Source organism: Sitodiplosis mosellana, unplaced genomic scaffold (assembly GCF_009176505.1).
Source record: "Sitodiplosis mosellana isolate CC-2019 unplaced genomic scaffold, AAFC_SMos_1.0 Smas_scaffold_47, whole genome shotgun sequence".
NCBI lineage: Eukaryota > Metazoa > Arthropoda > Insecta > Diptera > Cecidomyiidae > Sitodiplosis > Sitodiplosis mosellana.
In genome coordinates this window covers 2,245,867-2,259,624 of record NW_022595289.1, presented here as the reverse complement: position 1 = coordinate 2,259,624, position 13,758 = coordinate 2,245,867, and the positions used below count along the sequence as shown (strand labels likewise).

The 13,758-nt window shown below is 37.1% G+C and overlaps 4 protein-coding genes across 4 annotated transcripts; 2 read left to right on the top strand and 2 right to left on the bottom strand.

Moving 5' to 3' along the window:
• Window positions 1–130: 130 nt before the first annotated feature.
• Window positions 131–1,666, top strand: LOC129569966 (uncharacterized). Its single transcript, XM_055449255.1, has 2 exons — window positions 131–754; window positions 828–1,666. The coding sequence occupies exons 1-2, from the start codon at window positions 677–679 to the stop codon at window positions 1,317–1,319; spliced, it is 570 nt and encodes a 189-aa protein (XP_055305230.1). The 5' UTR covers window positions 131–676; the 3' UTR covers window positions 1,320–1,666.
• Window positions 1,336–5,168, bottom strand: LOC129569962 (F-box/LRR-repeat protein 4). Its single transcript, XM_055449250.1, has 10 exons — window positions 4,130–5,168; window positions 3,950–4,043; window positions 3,329–3,879; window positions 2,976–3,229; window positions 2,777–2,886; window positions 2,375–2,696; window positions 2,164–2,311; window positions 2,042–2,088; window positions 1,907–1,976; window positions 1,336–1,844 (listed from the first exon to the last, which is right to left on the bottom strand). The coding sequence occupies exons 1-10, from the start codon at window positions 4,448–4,450 to the stop codon at window positions 1,740–1,742; spliced, it is 2,022 nt and encodes a 673-aa protein (XP_055305225.1). The 5' UTR covers window positions 4,451–5,168; the 3' UTR covers window positions 1,336–1,739.
• A 78-nt stretch (window positions 5,169–5,246) lies between these two features.
• On the top strand, window positions 5,247–10,930 carry LOC129569960 (chromosome-associated kinesin KIF4). The gene is made up of 6 exons (XM_055449248.1): window positions 5,247–5,778; window positions 6,468–9,213; window positions 9,278–9,399; window positions 9,464–9,574; window positions 9,642–9,982; window positions 10,775–10,930. Exons 2-6 carry the CDS (start codon window positions 6,498–6,500, stop codon window positions 10,857–10,859), a joined length of 3,375 nt encoding a protein of 1,124 aa, XP_055305223.1. The 5' UTR covers window positions 5,247–5,778; window positions 6,468–6,497; the 3' UTR covers window positions 10,860–10,930.
• On the bottom strand, window positions 10,633–13,449 carry LOC129569961 (carboxylic ester hydrolase-like). The gene is made up of 10 exons (XM_055449249.1): window positions 13,147–13,449; window positions 12,881–13,027; window positions 12,546–12,814; window positions 12,409–12,479; window positions 12,133–12,335; window positions 11,896–12,058; window positions 11,640–11,818; window positions 11,419–11,575; window positions 11,219–11,354; window positions 10,633–11,152 (listed from the first exon to the last, which is right to left on the bottom strand). The coding sequence occupies exons 1-10, from the start codon at window positions 13,351–13,353 to the stop codon at window positions 10,945–10,947; spliced, it is 1,740 nt and encodes a 579-aa protein (XP_055305224.1). The 5' UTR covers window positions 13,354–13,449; the 3' UTR covers window positions 10,633–10,944.
• Between the last annotated feature and the right edge of the window lie 309 nt (window positions 13,450–13,758).

The window sequence follows — 13,758 nt, the reverse complement described above, 5'->3', positions numbered from 1 at the left end:
TGTGTTGTTATATCGATGTGTTGTATGTGTGGCGCGCGCACACATTGTGTTTCTCCCTGTGTCCGCATATTCATTTGTGTGTGTGTGCGTGTTGCTTTTTGTAAACTTGTTGCCGTTTATTTGGCGATGGCATTGCTCCATGATCACATTATCTTACATTCAGTGTCACTTTCATACGAATTCAAGCAAGAATCATAATTCCAAACAGAATCCTGTTTTGCATCCTATGGAGGAGAAACGATTTGCTTGCATTTTCAATAAAAAAACCCTTTTGCTCACACTTTTGGAAATTGTGTTGATTTTGATTAATTTTCCAGCATTTTTTAAAAGACTGATCATTCATATTGGTCATGTGAATACATTTCATTATACGCTATGATACAGTAGCACAATCAACCCGTTAAACGTAATACTAATGATTTAAATCAGCAACATTTATCATAGACTTAAACCTCGTCAAATGGTTCAAAAACTTGAAAGTGGCGCGTAGTTTATGACATTGAATCATTTTGGTCACTCGTTGCGATGACGTTTGGGATTATTTGTTTACATTTGATTTTGTTTTTTTTTTTCGTATTGATTGTGGGAAAGTAGCAATCTTCTTTTAAAAAAAAGTATTAATTCATTTTATTTTGGATATTTAAATTTTTGATAAGAAAAAGCGACTAGTTTCACAATGCACACAAGTAAATCATCGACAAATTACCTCCTGAATGCCGCATACAATGATGAAACGTGTCAAGATCCACTTCGAGTGAGTTTGTGTTGATCAAATTTAGCGTATTTCCACAATTGTAGTGATTTCAATGGTCACATTTGTTTTTCAGATTGCATTTCGATTGGCAAAAAGTGGAAAGCATGTGTTGTATATTGCTGCCAAGCCACCCGAATCGCTGCCCATTGAAGATGAATACGATGATGAATTGTACCGAGACATTCTGAAGAATATCGTTTTTAGTTACTCATCGAATGCGCACGATCTGATCAACTATTTTATGGGTATACAGCAGATGCAACCGAGGCCTGAAGTATTGGTTGTCGACTTTTTGCATACATTTTTCGACAATGTATCGTCTCTGGACACAGATCACCAACTACAACGGTATTTCATCGAGTGTCACATGTTGATAACTGCCGGTGCTATCAGTGCTGTTGATATGTTATCTAATGATAGTGTCACCCAATTCATCAGCATCATTTCCATCGATCCTGACTACCATCGCATTTACAAACGATTCATACAAACATACATCGATTCGTATTACTACAAAGAAGGCTGTATTTCAACATCTAGTGATTTATTAAATCGTTTCTGTTAGAACAAAACAGCAACAATTGGTTCGATTAGGAAAATAAATAGATCTTCATTTATTTAATAAAATACTCTTTACATACACACATAAAATTTCTTTCAAATATCAGTAAAAACGGATAATAATCAATTCACGAAAATAGTCTCCTCTTTCAGAATATTTTTCTATTCTGTTCGAGTTAATTACGTACTAATGTTTACAATTAATGGAAATGGCTCATTGTCTGCTTCACTTTTGTTTTTGTTTTTAAAATATATACTCTCTTTGTTTCTTTTTCTGTTTAGTATTGGCTTCCCCAACATGCATGAAACCCTAATTGTACAATGCGATATAAATAAAAAAATAACAATATCTATACAAATGTTTGTCATGCAATAAATCCGTTGCTGTCAATTCAAGCCTTATCGAATGTTGACTGCTCAGTGCTCAGTGATTTCTGATGATATTATAACTTCGCGTTGAATAATCATTGTCAGTACGAACAAAGCTCCGTTTGATGGTGACATCAAATGTTTCCTTCCAAATAGCAATCTGGTAACAATGAATATAGATTAATTGGATTGAAAGAAACATATATTTGCCTTTCAAATTACCTGTGCATCGTCCAAGTGAACACAAAAACTCAGATCAATCAATTTCAATTTTTGACACTGGTTTAAAATTCTGAAAACAATTGAATATTTTTAGCGTTTAGCTCATTCATCAATTTTGTGTACGAATAAACTTACAGATAACATTTTTCCGTTGATATCCCCATGACCCCCAGCAAATCAAGCTGAAAAAAATATCAAAGAATGAATCGAATGAGAGTGAAAATATGATACCAATTGCTACAAACTGCTAGTATTACTTGTTCCAAGTTTTGGCAAAATTTTGCGATGTTTTCCAAGTCACGGTCGTTCAATCCACGTATCGCTGCCAAGAACAGTTTCTTCAGGTTTGGACAACCCTTGAGGAGTTTCAGCAAACTTTCTCCCGGCGACGCCTCGTCACGCAAACTGTTGATGAAACACGTATGTGTTTAGTAAACCATTCCATTAAAGAGTTCTCGTTTCACTTACCACCATCCAAAGTCGACTTCTTCCAATTCTGAGCAAGAAGCTGCCAATGCTCTGAGTCCAGTTGATGATAGGCCTCGTGATTTCCACATGTCGATTGATTGAATGTGAACATTACATCGAGATATTGTTGTTGCTACCTGATCCATATTTGCCTGGCTAAATGCCAAATTGATGTGTCTCAGATTGGGATTATTTTGCAACATCAACATGATTTGCTGCTCCGGAATATCAACATGGAACAGATCCAATCGTTCCAAGCTCTTGAAGCGGCCAAATGGATTTCCGGTGACTCTTGAGATCGTTGCATTTCTTAGCGACAGTTCTGAAATTGAAAATGAATTCCAATTTGATTGAATCTAAAAAATTGATTTGAAATGGGTTTTAACAAAAGCACAGAAATACCTTTCAAATTATCACAAATCATTGAGACAGTTTCAAGACTATCCGAACTTAAGAATTTTACTGAATTTAATCTTAGATGCGTCACTTGTTTGCCACAATGCCGAATGAAACTGGGAGAGAAAATGAAATAATCGCGATTAGAACATTGAAAATGGGTTCATTGTAATGGAAATATTCATTACAAAATCAAATAACTAACTCATTAAAGTCCGATGACGTCAGGTCATTGAATAGACCGCACCAGGAGAGATCGACCTTCTTGAGGAAACGGCATCGTGTCTTGAAGGTATTTAATACTGAGGCATCGATTACGTCCCAATACGGCATCAAATTGAGTTCAGTGTATAGCGATGGATCGCGCGCGATTTGATGATAGAATTTCCGACAAGTTTGCGACATACGACACAATGACACCAAATCCAAATAGGAACAAATTTTCAGCGAAATTTCAGACTGAAAACGAAAGAGAAGAAATAACACAATGATATTAAAATGATTCTCCCGTTGAACAGTAAAATGATAATCGAATGACTATGCGAATAGCAGACTCACAGGCATATTTTTCAATGTGTGTGGATTCTTTTCAGATGCATCAGGTACACATGAACTTAAACTTCGGTTGTCACCACAGTTGATTTTAGCTATAAAATTTTCGAGGTCTTTTATCAAAAAGTCTTTGAGCATTTGATCTTGGGTTTGATTCGATGCTGGCACAGTTGTAAACGATACTTTTTCTAATTTTCTCTGAATCGGCCCCTTGTTTGCCTGTGACAAATTCATGAGCTGTTGCAAGTCACCGCGTGGCGTGAATTTCACACCTTCCAACAAAACACCATCAATTTCCGTGAAATAGTCTAAATTTCGATGATTGAACTCAATGCGAATGATTCGGGTGGGTATTTTGATTTCATTGATCGTTGGCGAAAAGATATGAGAATCATTTGAGAATATCCGAGTGTCTGAGTCGTTCGATCCATCGTCTTCCCACAAACAAATCCATCTTTCGTTTATGGTAAATGCCCATAATTTAACGATGGCACCAGGATTATATGTTTCATAGATCGATATTTCATTGGGGAACACAAAGTCCTCAAATTCAATCACTGGAAGATAAAACAAAATACGATTATGTTAAAATGGCTAGTACATAACGAAAGTAAAAATAACCATTACCTATGAAGTCTTGTGGCATATTATTTTTCACGGTTTGCGGCATAATGTCAGTTAAGCGAGAAGGCGCCATGTCCCACCATCGACCGTAAGTTCGCTATAAAAAGAACATAATCCAATTGAACTGTTTAAAGCTACAAGACTAAAACAACGTCCGCTCTTGGATTTTACTATATCGCTTACCATGGCAAATGTTTCCGGAAAGTCGCCATAATTGGGAAATTTCGACGGCCGCCCCGTAATATTGCACGCTGTATATGAAATACTGTTGTCACTGCCGTACTGTGAACTGAATTCTAAGACACGAGATGCAAACTGGGAAATTGGCGTTTCCTTGCTCTGTGCTAGCCCATTGCACAGTCCATAAATGTCATCAGTTGTTATTTCGGAGGTTGACGTTGTTGATTTGGTAGCCGATGTACTGATCAACTCATCAAAGGATGAGGATGAGGATGTTGTTGTGGGAACTGCACGGAATAATTCGTTGTTAACATTATGAAACATTTTCTGCGTTGCTTTCAGTCAACGTCTCGAAAATGCACTCGGAATTCTGGCGTCACAACTTTCTAACACAACGCGATTTGTTGCAAAGTCACCTTCCGAACATTTATCTCAAGCAATGTTTTCTCTTTCCTTTTATTGAACGTTTTCACTGTATATGCACTTGGTCTGCTTTCTTTTTTATCAATTGAGAACTTTCATTCCTTATTTGACGGCCGTTTATCTAGAGTTTAAAGTGCCATCTAAGCTAATTGAGATCATCGGCCGCGATAACTTAACACATACACACAACAAGCTATCAGAATTTATTCTACTGGTTTTGATTTTATTTTCATTCACGACCAAATGCCAGAGAGTAAAACCACAAATGCACCCAGCCTAATCTAATTCGGATGTGAAATAATATTCACACAGAAAGTCAAGCAGACTGCTCACAAACAACCATAAATTTTTTTCGTATAATTAAATTAATATCGTGTGTGCACTCATGTTTCCTCTTCGTTTTACATCTACTTTGTTTTGTTTTACAGACTCTACTGCACTAATCCAATTCAGTGTGGTGTGTGACTGCACATAATTTCGTTTGATTCAATGTTTTTTTTCCTTCTTCCCTTCTTGTGTATGCGTTCTTGGCTTTTCTGTTGCCTTTCATTATTATTGACACTTTGTGAAACATCAGCTGCTCCGTACAACGCACACCATCGCAATGCGCTCTATTTACAATCCATAACATTGTTTCACGTTTGCTTACGAACATTTACATGCACAAGAAACGAGTTTGACTCTTTGTGACACGTTCACAGTGTCGATTCGCTGTTCATGAAACTGAAAAATGTGCAACAGAGAAAGAAGTGATATATTTTTGGTTCGATGAAATGAAATCGTTCATGGAGTGAATAGAATAACATAAAATTCGTGGAATGTAATTTTTCTTTAAATACATCATTGAGAATAAGCATGAATGTTTTTGTTTGAAAACTTAATGAAGTGTAAACCGCTCCCAACGCATTGCTGTCAACTTTTACGAAACTACGAAATCAAGACTACGCACAACAGCCCATTTCAAACAAGGCATTTCATTTGCTAACCGACATTCACTCACTCAGATCTCGTCTGAAACGTATATATTTGTTCTATTTTAACTTTCCAATTTATTTTCGCGTATTTGTCTGAGTTTTTAGAAGAAAAAATTGTTATTCTGTTGTATTACATATCATTAATGACGAGAGAGTAGAAAACTTTTGTAAAAGTGTTTTTTTTTTCGAACTTAAAGTGTTCTGCATCGACAAAGTGAAAATTCTTCACAAAATCATTGTGCATTGTTGTTGTATGTAAGTATCTTTCCGGAACCAATTGATTGATCTTCTGTGAATATTTTCGATGCGAATCCAAAATTACATTCTTTTCTACCATATTTCAATAAAAAAATAAAAAAGACAATTTTCGACTAATTTTTTTTTATCAAATGTGCATGCATTTGTATGTGCATTGTCCAAAGGCATCAATAAATAGTTATGCGGCTTTGCATAACGGTGCCGCGTCGCGCAACAAACGAACACAAAGCACGCTCAACAGAGCATTTTTTTACATTTCTTTACGGCAAATAGAAGTGGACGAACACTTCTTGGAATTTTACACCAACCATGTGTGTGTCCATCAGATTGTATCTTTTGGCATTCCGGCTTGTTTTACATATCGATGTTCTCCACAATAGAGTATCTATACGAATTTCATTCCAAAAGTGGAGGCATTTTAAATGCTTAGTTATTTTTTCTGCATTTCAATGTTTATAAAAACATCATGTGTCGTTCGTAAAAAAAGATTCGTTTCATTCGGGTACACAGTAAAATAGCAAATTGATGTGAAGTATTGCTTGGTCGCATTTTTGTCCAATTTCTTCGGTTTAATTTTGGTCGCTTTATTGGAATTTTGATCCACAATTGATTTTTTTTATTTTTTCTACCTTCTCATTGTTTTTCTCATCGTTTTCGTTTGGTCTGTTCATTTTTTCTATCGACAGATTAAACTGATTTGCTAGTAATCAAACACAATGGCATCGGATGATACAGTAAAAGTGGCCGTTCGGATTCGGCCGATGATTGATTTAGAGAGAGGCCGTGGTTGTCGAAGTATTGTGAGCAAAACAGCAACACAACCGCAGGTTGTTGTGAGCTCTGGTATAAAAACATCTGAGATGTACACATACAACTATGTTTTTGCACCAGAAGATACGCAAGAGATGATCTACGAAAATGCCGTGAGAACGATGGTGCTACAGCTGTTCGATGGCTACAATGTGACAATTCTTGCATATGGTCAAACTGGCAGCGGGAAAACGCATACCATGGGAACAACATTCAACGGAGTCGAAGACGAAGAGATGGGTGTGATTCCCCGTGCTGTCGGTGAAATATTTAATAAGATCATAACGATGGAGACAGACGTCGATTTCACCGTGAATAGTTCATTTGTGGAATTATATCAAGAGAAATTATATGATCTGCTATCGTCAAATCAACGAGAACAAAGTATCGTCGATATTCGAGAGGTTGAGGGTAAAGTGATAATACCGAACTTAACCGAGAAGATAGTTAAGGACACAGAGTCCACGTTCAAGTGTTTGATGGAAGGCTCAAAGCAACGTGCAGTGGGAGCAACCAAAATGAACAATGAATCAAGTAGAAGCCATGCAATATTCACCATAACCGTGCAAAAGATACCGAAGGACGATCCAGCTTCGGCTACAATTGCTAAATTCCACCTAGTTGACCTGGCTGGATCAGAGAGAGCTAAGAAAACGGAAGCAGTTGGTGAACAGTTCAAGGAAGGAGTGAAAATCAATCAAGGTTTGTTGGCACTTGGTAACGTTATATCAGCTCTAGGTTCATCTAATCAGAATAGCGGGCATGTTGGCTATCGAGATTCCAAGCTAACGCGATTATTGCAAGATTCACTCGGAGGAAATTCGAAGACGTTAATGATTGCATGTGTGAGTCCGGCTGACTACAATTGCGATGAAACGATTGGTACATTGCGATACGCCGACAGAGCACGTAAAATCAAAAACAAACCGGTCGTCAACGAAGATCCAAAAACAGCTGAGATCAATCGACTCAAAGCGGAGATTCAATCGCTTCGAGTCGAATTGTTGTCGAAGAGTGGCGTTGGTATGACAGCCGTAGAGAAATGCAAGTCTTGCGCTGAACCACCAACAAAAGCGCAGCTGCAAAAGGAGAACCGCGAAATGGCCGAGAAAATGCAATTGGCGCTGTTTGAAATGGCCCATCGCGAGAATGTATTGACCGAGTATGAGGAGACGATTGAATCGTTGAATGCGAAAGTTAGTGATTTGAAGGAGCAGATCATTCAATTGGACAAGGCAAATACAACGAACATGTCACCCGATGAGCTGAAAGAATACGGAGAAAAGGTTCACCAGATCACATCAACGATTCTTGACTTGACACAACACATGAAAGAACGAAATGATTGCATCGTACAAAATTCAAAGCCGTCAGAATCAAATTCGCTCAATGGATCGACACGGATATCACTTGCAGATAGCGCGGAAGTTACAGAAACTAACGTCAACTACATCAATCAACAGACTGAATATCAGCAAGAGCTGCGCGATGTTAAGTCAGCGTTGAATATCAAAGAGTTTCTTCACCTGAGGCTGATTGAAAACCACAAAAAGGTCGAAACGAAATACATCGAAGAAAAAATGCAAGGGTTTCAAGATATGATCAAGAAACTGGAAAAGGAGCAAGAAGAGCTAAAAGCTGCGCTACGTGGCAAAAATGGTTCAGTGTCCGTTAAGTTGGCCGAAGAGCGGCGAAAGCGTGTGCAACAGCTTGAAGGTCAGATTTCTGTATTCAAGCAGAAGAACAAGGAACAGGCTCAATTGCTGAAACAACACGAAAAAGATGGTGATGCAATCAAGAAACTGAGCAACGAAATCATGGAAATGAAACAGGCCAAGGTGAAACTAATCAAAAAGATGAAATCCGAGAGCGATGAGTTTCGACAATGGAAAGCCCAGCGTGAAAAGGAAATTGTTCAGATGCGCACGAAAGAACGAAAACTTGAGTCGGAAGCAGTGAAAAAGAATTTATTGAATGAAAAACAACGCATTGTGTTTAAGCGCAAATTGGAAGAATCAAATGCGCTCAACAAGCGGTTGAAGGAGGCCCTACTCAAAGTCCAGAAGAATAAAGAGAATAAACAGGCAAACAAAGGTGTTCCGATGCAAAAGTCGGCTTGGTTGAATGAAGAGATTGAGGTGATCTCGTCAATTGTTGATATCAAGCAGTCGTACGAGCAGCTCAATGAGGCTAGAGCCGAACTCACCAAGAAATTGAATCAAGCAAAGCGTCAAAAGCCAATCGACAAGGATTTAATCAAGGAAATTGATGAAGAAATTGCGATGCACAATGCCCAAATCGATAATTTACGCGGCAAAATAAATGCAAACGATCTCGATTCAAAGTTAAAATCGATTCAGGATTCATACACAAGCCTGCCAGAGAGTCGAAGCATTGTCCGGCATTTGCTCAACCATTTGGTGGAAAATCGTGGCACATTCAACACTCATTTTGCACAAGCACGCGATTTGAAGCACAAGGTTGAAGCGTTGGAGGAAGAGAAACAACAGATGGCCGTACAACACAAACAAAAATTGGACGAAGCCCAGAAAAACCTAATTCAATTGAGGACGGAAAATGTTGAGAAACAATCAGTTCTGCTGAAGGCGCTTGCATCTGAAGGTAAGTGTAACATTCAATGGACGATGAATATTTCATTCAATTGATTTTGTTTGTTTTGAATCAGGATCTCAATCAGAGCTGATTGAATTGTTGCAGCGGCAATTGGATGAAAAAGACGCAGAGATCGCGAAGCTCAAGAAATCGAAGCTGGTCTACAAACGCCCGATCAAGCAGATTTTGCAAGAGGTATGCGAATGTTTCAAAATTTGCAAAAACACAAATACTAAAAATATTCAATATTTACACGCAGGCAACCTTTGAGCTGAATGACACCGTAGAGACGATCAACGATAGCGATGATGACGATGATGACGATCCAGACTGGACAAAGACGCCGTTGCAGAAGGCAACACGCAAGAAGGTAAGCATGAATTCAATTACACAATTTGAATCCACCAGAGTAATTCAACAATCGTGCCATTTTCCAGCGTTCGTATTCACAGAACTCAACTGAGAACGATACAACAGTTGATCCGTCGTCAAAGCTGGCAAAAGCCCCCGCAAAGCGATCAAAATCGTTGAAAAGTGGTTGCGGATGCAAGACGGGCTGCAAATTGGGTAAATGTGGCTGCCGCGTCAATGGACATCCTTGTGGAGATTCCTGCGGTTGCGTTTCATTGAAAAATTGTACAAACTACCCCGGAGGAGACAGTAGTGCTGGTAGCCTAAAACGTGAGCGTTCGGTCAACGAAGAAAGTACGAATAACAATGAAGAAAATAAGGAGAACCTCGACGAAGTGGTACCATGCACACCACCGAAGAAATTACGGTAAGAAATTGCCATTTCATCAAGGGAAGAGAGACCAACTCCAGTTTCACTAATTTATTCAATAGTTTCCTTATATATGCTATTTTTGCTAGTTTCCCTCAATAAAAGTGCTATTTTTTGCTAATATTCTCTATGTGCAACGTGGCAGTTTGACAGTTCATGTACAAGTAACACTCATCAAGTTATTGTTGTGTGCTTGGAAAGAAAGCAAATAATTATATTTTGGTCATTTTTCTAATCTTATTTCGTAGAAAAGAACAAATCTTTTCATTTAATTTCATAAAATAACTCTAAAACTTTGTTCTAAAAGCGGTTAAAAACGGTTGCTCTTTTCACAATTTTCCTCTACTATTTATATGAATGTCCGAGAATGAAAACGCAACTTCTATTCACAACACATATAAGTGAAACAAAAATAAAAAATTTATTGAAATGAAACAACACAATCGAATTTATTCAAAGTGTAACAACAAAAAAGATTTTTTTAAAGTGTAACATCGGTATGTAGTAAGTGTAACAACACGTGTAACACGTAAAGTGTTACACTTTAAAAAAATCTTTTTTGTTGTTACACTTTGAAAAAATTCGATTGTGTTGTTTCATTTCAATAAATTTTTTATTTTTGTTTCACTTATATATGTTGTGAATAGAAGTTGCGTTTTCATTCTCGGACATTCATATGGACTTGAAAAAAATAACTAATGGTGTCTCTCCCCATGCAATTCATTGAAATGCTCTTCTATTTGGTTCAATTTGTTTTTTCTAATTTATTTCTGTTTCTCTTTTGTACAGTACTGAGGACATCATTAACCCATACGTTTATTCGCATAAGAAGCGCAACCCAATTTTCACTTCTAACGTCAACAATGACAATTAATCTAACAAGATATTTTATGATTAGCATTAAGATAACATTAAATTAAAACCATTGCATCATAAAAAATCAAAGGATTCGTCTTCAATTAGAATTCGTCTTTTTGTGGTTTAGTAGAGTGTATGCGTGCCTCTAGAACTCTCCAAAACTTGGCACGTTCTTCAAATATTCCGCCTTTTTCTGTTCCAAACATTGGTTTGCCATCGAAATTTAGGTTGCCCAAGCGATAGTATGTTATTGGAAAATCTCTTGTTTCGTGCCATTTTGGTAAGTGGCTTGAATTTGGCGTTGGATTACTGTAATGAAGACATTTCAAACTTTGAAAACTGTCACGTACTAAACATGTTGCCCAAGTTATTTACCCAGTTCGAGAAAAGTCAACCCACAGCTGTACAAGAGATTTACGCATTTCTTCATCTTCTTTCGTCGGTATTGCACATGGAAATAGTTTTTCTCTAACCGGAAAGAAATACAACTTTTCATCAGCATGAGAAACACCTATAATTCAAATTTAGTTAATAAATATCGATTTTTTTCGTCAAATTTAGTTCATTCAAAGTACCATAAAATGTTTCTGGATCACCATTGAATATTTCTGAGAAGCTGGCAGTTGCCTTGTGTGTCAATAGATAAACATACGTTGACGAAGCATCATTATGTGCAAGTCTCATTTGTAAATATGAATCCATAGCACCAAGAAACCATCCATCACTGATGAGCTGTGGAACACAAAAATATTTTACATAATTTTCTGAGCCAAACCGAATACATAACAAATATTACATTAGTCACATTTGCAAAATGGTTCCTTGACAGATTTTTGCTGAAGTAGAATTCATTAATTTGTTCTGTTATCAATTCTTGGACGGACAAATCTTGATGATCATAATAAAACAGAATTGATAATGCAAAGTTAAGGTCTCTAACAAATTCATCAAATAAGCCGGGAATGTTGAAAATTGCTAGAGAAAAGAAAGTTTTGCTTTTGACTATATGCAAATAGCCAAATGTGTGTGTGTGTGTCTGTGTATAATCTTACGAAGCGATTTCATGAGTCCTTCGTCATAAGTAACTCCAGTGAGAAATGGTATTTTAAGCGATTTTTCAGTTCTCTCATCGCGCGGATGCCTTGTAATAAATGCACCCGGTAAATCAGGCTCGACAACAGGTGAAAATGCAACCATGGGATCCGTATCGAATTCCTAATATGTAAACGAAATGAATCAGTTTTTAAGTAGTTATATTAAAAACAAACAAAAACAAACTGAATATTTACAAAGAAATCATAAAACGCGGCTGTGATATCTTTAGCTGAAACATTTCGCAAGCAGTCTATTGATTGTATCCAATTGTTAGGTTCATAGCATTCGAACTGTTTGGCAAGACGTGTTGCTCGCTTTCGGGCGACACCCTCATAAGCTGGTTGTGACCATGCGGCTAAATGGGTACCCGACATAGCAATTGCTTTGGAGAATAAACCTAGAATCATACGAAGATTTGAAGAATTCGAAATTACATCGTCTATTGTTTTTGTTTTTTTTTCTATTTGTACCTTCAGCTAGAGGTGACATCATTAAGTACGTGACACTTGCTGCTCCAGCACTGGCACCAAATATGGTAACGCTGAAAAGTTTTTAATTTCAATAATTCTAATCGTAATGAATCAGGTAAATGTATATTTTTTCTCACTTTTCTGGGTCACCACCGAAACGATTAATATTTTGTTGAATCCACTTAAGCACCATTGCTTGATCTTTTAGCCCGAAATTCCCGGGACAATTTGCATCTTCGGTGCTTAGAAAGCCGATTGGACCCAAGCGGTAATTCGATGTAACCAGTATAACGTCGTGATCTAGAAAATAGTCTGGACCGTACTTTGGTCTTATACCAGAACCACAAACAAATCCACCGCCATGGAAATAAGTCAAAACGGGCAATTCTGTCAACTTTCCTTCAAACTGAAAAAAAAATGTATGAAATTGTAAAACTGTTGTATTTGACTTTTCGCTTATATTCAGTGTTACCGAATGTGGTACATAAACATTCAAATACAAGCAATCTTCACTGCCTTCGTCCACATAGCTATGAACAAACGGATCACGTTGAGTACACATTGGACCATCGTTTACAGCTTTGTATTCTCCGTCCCATTTTTCCATTGGTTCAGGAGCCTGTCGATTTTCATTCATTGGTTTAATCAAATTGCATTAAGAGATATATTCAATATAAACAAAATAAATGGAATATGCGATTTAAATTATGCCTTTTTTCAAACAATTTCGACAATTACCTTGAACCGAAGTCTACCGAGTGGTGGCTTTGCATATGGTATTCGTGTAAATGCTTTTATTGGTCTTCCATTATTTGATCGTAGATACTTTCCCACTAATTTGCTTCCATTTGACAATGTCACACGCAATTCATCTGATGCAATCGTCCACACTACACCGAATATAGTTAAACTCAACAGCAGAATAACAACAATTTGATTACACATTTTGAATGAGACGAGATGTTGACCACACTTTCCGATTCAAGACAGAAACTGTTCTTACTTTCAGTCGGACTTGCTTATCTCACATTACATATATAAAAAAAACTCAGTTTGCACAGTCTATCAGTCTATCTAATTTCTTATCGTATGTGTATATACTCGTGAAATTCAAATGATAAGATTTTTATGAGAGAAATGCTTTTATGACACTTTCGGTTTTTGGTGATAAACTTGTGTTATAGATAGGAGAGAAACTGTCTGTTCCAATACAGACAACTCAAACAACTGAACAAAGTGTTAACATTGACCTTGATCTCGAATAAAAGGAGAATATATTACCTTACTACTTTTACATGCCAAACAACAACTGAAAGACTGTTTCATTTCGTATGAGAAAAAGTTGATTAA

Bases quoted from the DNA above. Each gene is read 5' to 3' on its own strand.
- LOC129569960 (XM_055449248.1), top strand. From the start codon at position 6,498: ATGGCATCGGATGATACAGTAAAAGTGGCCGTTCGGATTCGGCCGATG. The intron at 9,214-9,277 runs GTAAGTGTAACA...GTTTTGAATCAG, and splicing joins GAAGGCGCTTGCATCTGAAG to GATCTCAATCAGAGCTGATT. The intron at 9,575-9,641 runs GTAAGCATGAAT...GCCATTTTCCAG, and splicing joins AGAAGGCAACACGCAAGAAG to CGTTCGTATTCACAGAACTC.
- LOC129569962 (XM_055449250.1), bottom strand. From the start codon at position 4,450: ATGTTTCATAATGTTAACAACGAATTATTCCGTGCAGTTCCCACAACA. The intron at 4,044-4,129 runs GTAAGCGATATA...TTCTTTTTATAG, and splicing joins TTCCGGAAACATTTGCCATG to CGAACTTACGGTCGATGGTG. The intron at 3,230-3,328 runs GTGAGTCTGCTA...TTTCGTTTTCAG, and splicing joins ACACATTGAAAAATATGCCT to TCTGAAATTTCGCTGAAAAT.
- LOC129569966 (XM_055449255.1), top strand. From the start codon at position 677: ATGCACACAAGTAAATCATCGACAAATTACCTCCTGAATGCCGCATAC. The intron at 755-827 runs GTGAGTTTGTGT...TTTGTTTTTCAG, and splicing joins CGTGTCAAGATCCACTTCGA to ATTGCATTTCGATTGGCAAA.
- LOC129569961 (XM_055449249.1), bottom strand. From the start codon at position 13,353: ATGTGTAATCAAATTGTTGTTATTCTGCTGTTGAGTTTAACTATATTC. The intron at 12,480-12,545 runs GTGAGAAAAAAT...AAAACTTTTCAG, and splicing joins TTCGGTGGTGACCCAGAAAA to CGTTACCATATTTGGTGCCA. The intron at 11,355-11,418 runs GTACTTTGAATG...TTTGAATTATAG, and splicing joins TGATCCAGAAACATTTTATG to GTGTTTCTCATGCTGATGAA.